A 14313-nucleotide genomic window follows, 5' to 3' on the forward strand; every position below is an offset into this window, starting at 1 on the left:
GAAGACGAAAGAAGAGAACATGCCAAGAAATTGCCTCCGTTGAAATTTTGCAAACATCCCATAGAGCAAATTACATGGATGATTAATATTAACCATTTGGTATATGGCCGTGTTCTAAGCGACACGTACTTGCAGGTCATAAATTAATTTGTTGAATGAAATCAAATCTTTAAATACTAATAGGTGCCGTAGGAGGTCCACCGGAATTTTTAGCGAGGATTTCTTGGCATGTAACAGATAGAAAACTCAGGATTACAATTTATAGAACAGACAAGGGGCAGTGGCAAATATTTCGTGTATATTATGAACACAGAGAAGATTACCCCGGCACCCTTTGCAAAAAAAAAATCCTTCTTTTTCTTCTATGTGCCTTCGGACTTTATGTTTTGAACTGTAGTTTCACTTTCCATATTCGGTATTCATTCTAATGTAAGCTCCACGTGGCAAAAATCACGTGATGCAGGAATGTAGTATCTTGGAGTTAGGCTATTTCTTTCTTTTCGGGCGGGGACTCCAAGCAGACAACATGCATTTATATAACGGCACTGTAGATTTTCTTATTAAATAAAGAAAGTTCCCGGTCCGGTACACGAATAGATTGGTTAGAAAGCAAGGTTTTAATTTTAATTAGATTGAAAAGCCTTTAAGTTATTTGGGTGTTGAAATTGGAGAGCACCAAACAAAGAAAAAGGGGGGGGGGGGGGTTGTTCCACAGGGAATAGTTTTATCTTATGAACTCAACATTCGAAAGTTTTTTTTTTATTTAATTAAAAGAGAGAAAAACAAATGTAAGACAAATTGTGAATGGTCTTTTGTTTCTTTATCCCGTGATGGAATCTCGCATATATCTGGTTTACCGTCAAACCGAGCACATGTCTTTTGGTTATTTCTGTCACCAGGTGGCTGTCTCATTGACGTTTACCCCATATTTTTTCATTGAAGCACAATGCCCACGTACATTGTATATGTTTTAGAACATGAAGTTAAGGTTTCAATCCATGAATAATAAAGTGAAAAAATAGCAAAAAAAGAGACTCAAAGAACTAAATAGAAAAAGACGAAATGATCTGATTTTCAAAAATGACCTGTTTGGTCGCTCGTAATCGATTGTCTACAAATATAGTTCCTATCATTTGAAATGAATGTAAACTTTAATATATGTGGGGTTTTTTTTCATATAAAATTTTATGGTTAAAATTATTAGTTATGTTATTTCTTTTATAGTGGATTTTAAGATATTTTTTATTATGCTTTAGAACATTAGGGCATTGTGGGACTATGTGTCAAAGGTGTATGATTGAGGGGCAACTCGTTCTATAAAAGCCGTGACTGGTCGCATGTGTCTTGTGACATCATTTCATGTCTAAGCAGTCCCAAATAAGTACATTTTTGAGTATACGCCAAGACGAGCATCAGATTTTCAACTTTTGTTTTATTTTGTAGACTGTGTACCTCAAATTTTTTAACTGAAAAAAAAAATGTCTTCATCGGGAACTCTCCAGCTGAAACCTACACTCTTCAGTTTAGCAGGGACAATACTCTGTTTTTTAATTTTGTCATTTTTGCGCATGGGATCGTTAAAGACACTGTCAGTGGTTCAAAGTATTGCTTGTCAAAGACATGTCTACTAAGTTAGCGAATGCTGCATTCGAACAGGGACTGTTCTATTCATTCTCAGAAATTTTGCAATCTTTTGACATAGAAATTACCCTTTTCTGTTTAAAATAGATATTCTACATTATAAGGTGTCGACATTAAGTTAGTAATGGAACTTGATTAACTTTGAAAAGTTTAATTTGTTTTAAGCCTTAAACAAAAGGTTGCCACGTATGTAATATGATGGACACACCAACCTTTAAAGACAGGTCCCTTTAATGTTGCCTTATCCTCGGAAATCTTAAATATCTGCTCAATACTTATTGCTTTCCCCTAAAGTAGCTGACAAATATTTAAAATTGTTCTGCTTTAAAATTCATCTATTCTCCTAGTTATTCAAAATTATTAGAGGTTAAGCTTTTTCATGTCCAACGGCACATATTACAGTGTTATCCGGATTCACCATTATACGATGCGGGAAAATTGCTATTGTCAAATTCAATTTAAAAAAAATAGATTCGTGTTTAAAAAAACTACGAGATGTGTTTGAAACGTCTAAGATGTACAGTGATTGATGTATTCATTGTTGGTCTTTAACGCCACTTTTATCATTATTTGCTATTTCATGGTGACCAGCTTTTTTTTGTGTGTAGAAAGCTGGGACGCCCGGAGAGAACCACTGACCTTCGGCAAGGAAACTGTCAATCCTAGTCAATTAAGATTGGAGTCGAACCAAGCTACCACGTGTAGGGTTCGAACTCTGAGATAAGCAATGAAGCAGTAATTTTCACTAATGAAAGAAATTTGTTTCTCACTTTATCCAGTTTTCGTTTGATATATAGTTTTATTTTCTATTATTCAAGTTGAAGAAGCCAAGACGTTTTAAAAATGAATTGAAGAAAAAAAGGTAGCCAAGTGCATAGTTCTTTCAAACATATTCTTTTATCGCTGAGATGCTGTCTCGTCACGAGTCATGCGAATGGATATGTATCAAATGTAAAAAAAAACCTACACGATCAGGACTCTTTGGCCTGTGATTGTTGTTTGGACTGGCAACATTTGAAATGTGCAGGGTTGAAATATGTGCCAAAACAATCATATTGGATATGTAAATTTTGTTCCAAATCTTAATTAGTTTCATGAATCTTTTATAATTGGTTTAATTTGACATTATTACTTGCTTCTTTAATTTTTATATAGACACCCAAGCTTTAATTTAAGTCGTTTTAAGAAGATATTTTAAAATTTCAGTTTTACTAAATTTTACTAAAAGATTATTTTTAAATCTCATATGGGTATTTTTCAAAATCAGTTAAATTTTATTCTTTAAATTTGCATTTACATTTTATAATAGTATGAATTTTTATCATGTTTTACTATTACAGGGACTGTACAGTTTCATTTTCCATCAGTGTGCATTTAATTTGCAATGTTTATCATGTATCATTATATATCTAATAAATACAATTTGAAAATATTATTTTTCATACTCTTCACTCGTTCTACACGAAATCCCCATATTATCGATAATTTTCGTATATATTTCACGTTTCATTCCCGATCCAATGGCATTTTATTATAAAACCGGATGTGGGTACGCGTAGCCTATGAATGGCAATTTGACTATTCGTACCCGCATGCGGGTACGCGCAGACACTGCCTATAAATAACTCTTTGATTAACAATTCAGATTCATCTTGCTTTGCTCATACTCATCTGTTATAAGCATAGCGAATTCACAGATGTAATTTAAAATAAATTGATATGAGTAATAAAGCATATTGGGAAGTGTGTCACGTGAACAATACTCGTCTATCAAGTTTTGATATGGAACCGCTTATCATGTCCTAATGTAACTCATGGGGAACCAGAAAATGTAATCTTATGAAAATGGGCACGCTCTACAGAGAGTCAAATTGTAAACAAGCATATCAATGCCACTACCCAGCTTAAAGCCTCTTCCGAACATTTGAATGTCCCGACTATGTACTGGTTACCTAAATTACACAAACAACCATTTAAATTTCGTTTCATCTCCGCATCTAGTAAGTATTCTTCTACTTATCTGTCAGTGCCTCCCTTACTACTATCAAAGAACTTATTATTAACTTTGTAATAAAGTTTGTGAAAATAATGGTATTAATTATTTTTGGAGTGTTAAACATTCTTTAGAGGTTATAGATAAAATACGTGCATTTGATGGCCCTTTTAATTCTGTTGACAGTTATGATTTTTCTACTCTCTACACTACACTTCCACACAATCTTATCAAGAAAAAGTTTCAGATTTAATTAAATGGTCTTTTGAAAAATATCATTTCAAATCTATTTGCTGTGACTCGTTTAAAGCATTTTTCTTTAACGAAAAAGGAAAGTATGCTAGATACACTTACTGGAAATGTGAAGATATTATTGAAGCTTTAAATTTTCTCCTGGACAACATATATGTTCGTTTCGGCGATAAAGAGAATCAACAGGTAGTAGGTATTCCTATGGGCACCAATTGCGTCCCTTTAATAGCAGATTTATTCCTGTATTGCTATAGCCAAACTCAGTAAAGACACGTCATTGTTATATTTGGTTGACACATTCAACAATACCTACCGTTATCTTGATGGTATTTTTTCGTTAAACAATCAAGAGTTTTTCAAATACACAACCGAAATTTACCCAAAGGAACTTACTTTTAATAAATCTAACATAAACAGCAGTAGTTGTCCTTTTCTAGATTTAGACATTTCAATTTCTAAAGGGAAACTCCATACTAAAATTTACGACAAAAGAGACGATTTTTCATTCCATATTGCTAATTTTCCTTTTTTAGACGGCGATGTTCCTTTGGCTCCATCATATACGGTGTTTATATATCCCAACTCGTTCGTTATGCCCGTGTGTGTAGTGATGTCATAGATTTTAACGAACGTAATCAGTGCATCACTGGTAAATAATTAAGTCAGTGGTTTCGTTACCATACATTACTTAAAACATTTACTAAATTCTTTCATAGATACAAAGATTTGATTAGTGAATTTGGCTGTACCTGTAGAAAACTTATTACAAACGGTATTTCACATCCTAAATGTTACGGTAATATTGTACTAAAAGCGCGGAAGTCACTATGTGATCCCTGTAAACTCGTCGAACATTTAAACAAACTTATTAGTAAAGGTTATCTTATTAATGTTGTAATAAGATCTTTGAATATGTTTACATTGACAATAACATCGATTTTGTCATCAACAAATTAAAACATAACTAAATTTGTATTCTTTTCAAATGGTTTTTGGGATGTATAAATACACATCCATGTTTATTTTCTATATGGAGATTGCTTTATCTATATATAACATGATACATATTTATTATAATCCTAACGATCTTACTGCCTGTCGATACTTTTATTTTAGCATTGCATATGTCCTGCCTTTGTCCATGGCGTTAAAACACTAAATCCCTGGGACGTGTTTTAATTGATTTTAGTCTCTGATGCATGTTTTTTTAATTGTTAATTGTTTTGGCTTTTAACTAGCTTTCAGCAAGGATTTATATAGTAAGTCTTACTATACAAATCCTTGCTTTCAGTAACTGCGAGTACTCTCAAATCGTACTTTCGTGTTAATTTGACCTGTTGACACAATTTGTAATGCATTTCTGTAATTCAATGTTTACTTATTTTGTGTTATATCTCGTCTCACTATTTTCAATATGTACCACCTTTGATAAGTATTTATAGTATGACGATAAATTTTTTTTATTACTACCTGTAACGTCTATGCTATAAAGGCACCTACTTTTTAATATTGTTTTTATATTTTGTCATAGATCAAACTTATTCGTCCAGTGTATGTTTACTTGTTTTTGTCTAAATGTCTTTTTGATCGAGTTAAGCCATTTCAATTGATATTTTATGGTGTGTCTTTTTATGTTGTAATGTTACACTACTGTCTCAGGTTAGGGTGAAGGTTGACGCCTATTAAAACGTTTAAACCCGCTGCATTTTATGCACCTGTACTAAGTCATGAGCATGTTGTTCCGTGGTTGTCGTTTGTTGGTGTGGTTCATAGGTGTTTCTCGTTTTTCGTTTTTTTATATAGATTAGACCGTTGGTTTTCATGTTGTTAATTGTTTTACACTGGTCATTTTGGGGGCCTTTATAGCTTGCTGTTCAGTGTGAGCCAATGCTTCGTATTGAAGGCCTTACTTTGACCTATAATTGTGAACTTTTTATACATTGTGACTTGGATGGAGAGTTGTCTCATTGGAACTCATACCACATCTTCTTATTTATATGATGTTTATAACGAACCGTTTTGTTTATAGGAATACAAATTTATATATCAATCTGAATGAGAGATGCAGTATGATTGCCAGTGAGATAGAATATCTTTTCTGTGTTTTCCCTTAAAATCAGTTCATTGTCTTTCGCGTACATTTGTATATTCTCACAATCGATTTATTTAATTTGAATTGAAATATCCTTCTTTTCAAATATCCCCTTAGAAATACCACTGACTAACACACTATATAAAAAATGTTGGTATAGCCAATGCAGACAGCACATGAGACAGCACCCCAACGACACACATGCACATACAACTTGCACAAAGGAAATATAGAGGTCAACAAAAGTGTCTTACAAGTTTGTTATCTGGTGGCAGATATTTGATTGGTCAATTTTAGGTGTTCGACACTCATACAAACAGATTCTGGACAATTTATATTTGTACATATAATTGTATAGAAAACTGAATATTGCTTTCTATCTGTATTTTGGTTATCTGTGCATGATGTTGAATGTAGAATGGAAACTGGGAAGGTGTCAAAGAGACAACAACCGGACCTAAGATCAGAAAACACCCCAATGCCTCCAATGGGTCTTCAACGCAGAAAAAATGCCGCACCGGAGACGGGCGGTTTCATCTGGCCCCTAAACAATATTGTATACTAGTTCAGCGAAATGAACGCAACGCTAAAGTCCGAAACATACAAATGAACCAAAATTTAAAATGAAAACAAACAAGGCTTACAAAGACTGGAGGATCATGACTTTGGACAGGCGCAAAATTACGACAGGGTTAAAAATGTTTTATGAGATCTCAACCCTTCCCCTATACTTCTAGTCTATACTTCTTAAACAAACACTCAGCAATATGCACAGTAAAACTCAGTTTAAAAATATCCTCTCCAAATAAAAATTGACAACAAAAAACAATAAGAGAGAAAAAGTAGAAAGAAATAAAATGTGAAATTGAATTAAAGTACATGTATATGAAAATATATACAGTTTCCACAGGACCCGACCTTTCTGCAACTTCATTGACGTTGATTATTTTGTTCCCATTAACATGACTAGTAGGCTAGTCGGATATTCAAAGAAGCCTAAGACTTTTGATCGTTCGTTCGTTCGTTCGTTCGTTTCTGTTTTTTGGTTTTCTTTTTGGCCAAGTTTTGATTTTGTTCAGTGTTGCGTTTGTTGTTTGGTTGCATTCTAATTGATATGAACAAAAGGAGATATAACGGAGGTTAAGGCTAATGAGACAGCAATCATCCCATATAATAAAAACATCACTATTGTCTTCGACTATAGACCACCGTCTACACAACATGCAAGTCAAGCTACTGATTAGTCGTCCGTTGAGGCTAGACAAGTTATCAACAAGTGAGAGACTCAGAGTAAAAATCCGACGTCAATAAAATAATCCCAAAAATAAAAAAACAAAACTAAACAAAAGCTATTAGATATAACAAAACCATCTACTGGAGAGGTTCCTGTCTTTGAATATATGCTAAGAATATATTCATTGGAATAGCAGCATAGTTACATCGGGTAGACGAAGTATTTAAAAAAAAACTTACTGTAGGCATATATGTTTCACGAAAAACTTGTGTGTTTTATAATAAGTATTATTATACCTTACATTATATAGTAATTAATTGATTGGCTAATACGGAATCACGTGTCATAGTTTAATTTCGATGTTTTTCCAAAAATTGGCAGGAGCGATGAATAACCCCATCAAATTGAAGCCTCCATCGAACAACCCTATTATTCCCCGGTGAATAACCCCGAAAAATTGAAGCCTCCATCGAACAATCCTATTATTCCCCGGTGAATAACCTTATCGTACCTCAATGATCACGAGTTAACTCCCTTTAAAGTATGACGTCACTTAACGTCAGATAAACAAAAACAAATATGGCAACGGCCAGGTTAGAGGTCCATCAAATGACGAAGAAACAAGACCAAACAAGACTTGGAAATTCATCTAGTGTCGACGATATCTCTTATAAACGGCCCTTTTCAGGGCAATCTATATTTTACAGAAAGAGTCTACCTTTGTTGTACATACGCGAAATTTCACACAATAGGCACAAAATAGTTTGTTTTGACAATCTGTTACAATATTTTATTGTTATTTGTCCGTTCGGTATAATAAAACAATTATGGCCCATTGAGTCGGTGGATATCCAAAATTGTCAACCCTAGTAAGGGTTATTCCCCTCGGGCTAAAGCCCTCGTGGAATAACCCTTACTCGGGTTGACAATTTTGGATAGACACCTCCTCAGCGGGCCATAATTGTATATTGTATTATGATGTTTATGTATTTTGCCTGACAAGGGTCCTTGATTGGTAAATAAAATCATGTCTAATGTCTATATATACTTAAAGAATTTTAAAAGATTATAAAATAATTGGAACTAATATTATTTTTAACATTTTCTAGGATGCTCTAGGCCTATGTATTTGATAATATAATTATCCACCTAAAAAGTAAAATAACAAAATACCGAACTCCAAGGAAAATCAAAACGGAAATTCCCTTATCAAATGTCAAAATCAAAAGCTCAAACACATCAAACGAATAGAAAACAACTGTCATATTCCTGACTTGGTACATGTTTCGTTTTGTACAACGATTTCACATATTAATTTGCCAAGATAAACACTGCGCAATGATATAGGTGATTTGCCAAAGTAATTCTGATATTACTTCTTATGATAGAGATAAATAGCTAGTTGGTATTCATTTATTCTTATGTGTTGATGGTAGCCACATGTTTAGTTGTACGCATTATACTATTGCATTATATTTGATTTTTACATCGATTTGATTCCAAGGTCTAAAGCTAAAATAAACGGAAAGTCCCGATCGGTAGGATTCCACACTCCTGTGATGGCTACGTACACAACTGCAACTTATCCATCACAAATGGATAATTTTAGATCAAATGGACAGTCTCCAAACTGTGAAACAAAAAGACAGAGTTCCTCAGGATCAGATTCACCGCGGGGGCATGTTGGATTTACAAATCACCGAGATGAAGAAAAAGAAAAACGTCAAAAATATTTAACAGCACGTTACGGACAGCACCAAATGACGTTGATTAGAAAACGTTTAGCAGTTGAAGATTGGTTGTATGAAAAGTTACGAACATTACATGATTGTAAGGTAAGGGTCTTTTTGTTCAGATAAATAAAGTTTTATTGAATGCATGAATATTATTATACAAATAACTGTTAAGCTTAGCAGCAGGTGCCCGTTGCCAGATCTATATATAAATAAGTCTCCATTGTTGCTACCCCCCTTTTTGGTTTGATCTTTAATGGATAAAAAAATGTTATTTTATTTTATCTCATGGATGTATATATTAGAAGTTAAAAGAATTATATAAAAATGGATTTTTAGTGTATTTTTAGCCCCCCCTCGAAATGGCATACATTTATAAAAATATGATATTAAAGCAGAAATTTTCTTTAAAATAATGTTTCATATTGATAAGGGAGATGTTGTTTACATCAAAGAAACAGCAATCCAACAACAAAATAACCTAAAGAATCAAGACAAAAGGCATCATCAAGCTCAATTTTGAAAAAATAGATGCCCTGAAAATGTTCAAGTTTTTATCGGCCACACTACTAAGCATTGTTTTTGTATTTGATTGTGAAATGTGTCTGAATTTTTTTAAATATTTGCAAATTAATTTTCAATGTTAACTAAAAAAAATATGTTTCAACACATTAAAAAATTTCCCCCTTTTTGAATGATTATCTTCAGGTCTTTCTTTAGAGGATTATTTTTCTCATGAAGAGTTGTACCTAACAACAATTGCTTCAATGAATCTTTGATTAGTTTTGGTTGAAAAAGAGGTGTCAATGACCTCATTTAGGCAAGTTGTAATAATTCCTTTTTTAATTATTCCTCTGAGAAAACAGAATCTAATTATCTGCCTGGAAATTGCAATCAAAGGCAAGTATTTTTTAAGGTAGACTTTCTTAAAAGTTGGAGGCACAGTACAGAAGTTTTTTAAATTGTAAACTATCTTGTGAAAGACAGATTTAAACAGTTCCTATGAATTTGCCATTTGACTTAAACAGGTCCTGAGTTTAAGATAAATCACACTTTTTTTTGTATTGGTTATTTTGATTATAAGAATAAATTGATCATCTTTATTTGCTAATGTATCGATTACTCAACATAAATCAGATAACAGGTAAAAGTTGGATTTAAATTTGGCACAATAGATAGGAAATGAGAATATTTTAAAATTTAGATCATTGATCGAAATTTATGTTTCCTGAAATAAAAAAGTAATAAAATCTTATGTACATAACATAAAGGTATTTATTTAAATTTTATATTCCACAAATTCAAATTAAAACCTCACCATTGTTATCTTTATAGCTATCACTGTAAACATGGTAAATCCCAAATGTTCAAGTCATATTAAAAAGTTCATGATAACCAGAAGGATTTGAGGTTAACCAAATCTGGAAATCTTCAAAGGATTGACAGTCAATAAAATAGATCACTTTTTATCGAAACATTTAAGGGGCCAAAAAAAAAGAAGAAAGAAATAGTATATATATCCAAAAGTAATAACATACATGTACATGTACTGATTTATGCAGTCAATTTCTGGTTCCGTTTTGTGGTGGAACTAATTAGCTAGTATTTTTATTCACAAAATAAGCCCTTTACATGTAATAATTTAGTTCAAACAGATTTTGTATGTTGCAATTAAAACAAAATCTTTGGGCTGAATCAAAAGAAGCATTTAGCAAATTAAACATGAATCAAAAAAGGGATTTGCTGTATATATCAATGGGTCAGCAACCCACCAATACGAAAAACCCAAGGCATCAAAAGTTCTAGCAGTATATAAAGTTGTATTTTTAATGGTTCTTTTTCTCTGATCACATATAAATAAAAAGAGATTTTAATAGAAATTTACATCAAGGGCCAGAGATCAGCCTTCATGATGCCCAAACCATATGTATAAATTAAAACGGTTCTTGTGACCTAATATTTTTTTTAATGGACTAAAAAAACATAGATAACAGTAGCCTCAACCAATTCAATGAGTTTTCATTTTCAGTTACCATATTTTGTATATCTCATATTTCTTTTATTCAAATGATCTGATCATTTATATGTACAATGGAATTGTATTGGCTATAGCCATGATAGCAAATATTTACTAGTGGGGCAGGAAGTGAGAACAATATTATTATTATAATTTGAAAAATAACCGCTCACTCTTCCGAAGCAGCTGTGTTGACACCTTTTTTTTTGGGGGGGGGGGGGGGGCTTAAGTTTTGCACAATTTTATTTATTCTGTGTTTTATTTGTGTGGAAAGTTGTTTGACTTTTGGTCATTTTTATCTGGCACAATGCATATGTTAACTGCAGTCTTTAATTGACTAACTGTTTTTTTACTGCCCCTTGGTACAATAGTATCTTCTTTCCTTTAATTAAAAAAAATGTAAGTCTCCCTATCAATCTAAAACGCAAAGCAAGTGCAGTACAATTTCTTGAAGAGAAATAAAGGACATGTTTCTGGAGAGTTGTCTCATTGGCAATCATACCACATCTTCATTAGATCTTCTTATTTTTTATATTATACAAATAATAAAAGGAGATAATTTGAAATAGCCTGACATTTTGCAACAATCTTTTCATTGGGAGTTTGCCAGTTATTTGATTTTCAATCAAAAATTTGTAATCATTATTTAGATCTTAGTCTCAAAAAACATCTGTCAACTTCAAAGAATTTGATTTGTTTACCAATATGTCGTTTAAATTGAATGTGTCTTTCAATTTATTGTGAACCAGTTCACAAATTATTCGCCCTAGATTTAAATTTGAATGGTCTTAAGTTTGTAGATTATTTGCTTTATGAAACCTTCATACCAGAATTCAATATATAGGTAAAGTTTAAGAAATAATAGCAAAACAGACAAAGTGAAACAAGTTTTATGTAAGATGAATGTACATGTATACACACGAGTTTATTCCCTTTTTAGAACTGAACTGCTTGCAAAATATGTTAAACTGTGTATGTCTGATACATGTATTCATATGTACAAAATGTACATACTTTATATGTAAAGGGAAATCATGTTTTGGGTTTATTTATTCCTGTCAATTCATTTAAAAATCAATTTTCTGATGTCTCAAAAGAGATTAATCAGACAACCCCCCTTTTTTTTCCAAAATGATGTTTTGCTAGAAAGTATATAATAAAAAAAATAAGAAGATGTGCCACTGGTATGATTGCCAATGAGACAACTCTCCATCAGAGACAAAATGACATAAGTTTAAAACAACTATAGCTAGATCACCTTTTTTCTACAAAAATTGTGATGTATCTTTTCAAATAGTCAAAATTATGTAAGAAATCTTATTCTTTCTGCGTTTAATGTCATTTGCCATTCAAACAGAGCAGTGGACTGTTTTATTTTAAAAAGTACTTAAATTTATGATTTGATTCTGCAAGCTTTAGAAATTTTGAAGTACATTAAACTTTTTTTTGGCTCAATTTGTCAACAAATAATGTTTTCTGATTGTACATGACATAGTAAAACTTTTACTAAAAGTAATGGTAAACTAACTTGTTCTCCATAGATATACATGCATGATTTTCATTTGGATGTGAGGTCAAAACTAATTATAAGAATTGGAATTTTTAGAAATATATAAATGTAAGAAATGTGCTTGGTCAGTATTTAGTCTTTGTCTTCTATGCTAATTTATTCTAGACACAATTGGTCCGAGGACACAGTTATCGTCCTTCGATTTTCGTTGTCTACAAATATAGTCCCTAGTGTGGACAGTGTATAACTTTCAAATTTTTTTCATACACTTTCCAAATTTATTTCTTTATATTTTATGCATGAAATATTAAGTAAGGGGATGAAATTACATGTTAAAAAAAATTGGGTGCTGAATCTTTATGTTAAGTAGTGATTAGGTCCAGTTTAAAAAGGTCAAAAATTAGTATGTCTGAAGCTGTCAAACTGAATTTTAGACCCCCTTAACATAGAATTGTCAATATTTTGAGTTAGAGCTGGTAGACTTTTCTATAATTCTGATATTATTTGTCCCAATAGTAGTACACTACACTGTAAAAATCTTTTTGAGATAGAGCAGGTGCGATTTTTTTAATTTGACTTTATTGTCTAAAAGAAATGCACTACGAAATAACTGTGTTCTCGGGCCTAAGAGATGAATTCAGGAAATGTAGATTCTGTACTTTGGCAACGTCCCTGAATGGTTTGCTGGTTTCAATTTGTCAAACTCAATAAAAGTAAAGGATTTACATCTTTATTTGAAAGAAATTCTGTTAAAATGTACCATTTTGACATTATATGGCTAAAATAAGCATTTTGAAGCAGTTTCCATTTTAAGCCTAAGAGGCATGCTGACTCTCTATCTGACAGCTTTTTATGCTTTGATATTTGTGTTTCTATGATTAATTCAAATTCTATTAACCATTTGTGAACTCTGAATATAGAGAAAAGTAGATTATCACAGAAAAAATGTGCAAAATGTGTTGTATTTAGGCCCTGGTAGAACGGCCTGTTTAATGTATGTTCAATGTGAAGAGCTTTGTACATAGAATGTGTTGTCCATCATAAAAATTTCACTAAATCTGTAAAAAAAAGCACTTGACAATGATCTGTGCACCTTATCCATTTCATATACTGCCTTTATTTTCTTCTGTAGGATAGTATGTGGTTCAAATATTGCCAGTTGAGACTAAAACTACATGCAAGTTTTCCATTGAAAAGTGAAAAAACTGTGCATCAGACCATACTGTCTGCAAAAAAAGTTGAATGCAAGAGTCCTTTTGCAATTAGACTTCTTGTATCATGACATCTTAGCATAGAAATGAGCAAAAAGTAACAAATTTCCATTTCTTATAGCTTCTGTATGCATTTTTATATGTAAATATGTGCTACGGCCTAAATTGACACTAAATAATGTTCAGTCTTACATAGCCTAAGATCATTTTATACTCATTTGGTATGCTTTTTGTAACTTTTCTTTCCATTTAAAGTACATTTAATATATATGAAAGAATAATATATGGTAAAAAACTTCAAAAACTTCAAATTGGTTGAAAAAAAATGCATGTTTATGTAAGGCTCCCCTTAATTCGAAAATCTCTATTTTCAGGCACAGGCTCATATAAATTTGACTTTTGAATAATTGTAACAAATCTGATAAACCAAATGAGTGGTCAGTTGCTTTTAATACTTAATATATTATATTTAAGAGCATTTCAAAAGCAAATTTTTGCAATATTTAAATTTTTTAAGCCCAAATCTTGATAGTTGAAATTATTTGATTTAAACGTCAAAATTAAACATTCAAATTTCAATATTAAAATTGCCATAGTTTCTATAATATATATCCTATGGCCATGAAACTT

At 31.9% G+C, this 14313-nt stretch overlaps 1 protein-coding gene across 2 annotated transcripts in view; it reads left to right on the forward strand.

The window, feature by feature from the left end:
* Positions 1-14313, forward strand: part of LOC127738669 (protein phosphatase 1 regulatory subunit 14B-like) — a 45030-nt gene that overhangs the window by 4671 nt on the left and 26046 nt on the right. The window contains exon 2 of one of the 2 annotated variants that reach the window (XM_052249999.1): positions 8717-9047. In XM_052249999.1, the coding sequence (XP_052105959.1) occupies positions 8717-9047 (331 nt within the window). Of the gene's footprint in view, positions 1-8556; positions 9048-14313 lie in introns of those variants that run through there. The other variant, XM_052250000.1, reaches the window with a different exon arrangement.

The sequence above is a fragment of the Mytilus californianus genome, unplaced genomic scaffold (assembly GCF_021869535.1).
Source record: "Mytilus californianus isolate M0D057914Y unplaced genomic scaffold, xbMytCali1.0.p SCAF_4, whole genome shotgun sequence".
In the NCBI taxonomy this organism is placed as follows: domain Eukaryota; kingdom Metazoa; phylum Mollusca; class Bivalvia; order Mytilida; family Mytilidae; genus Mytilus; species Mytilus californianus.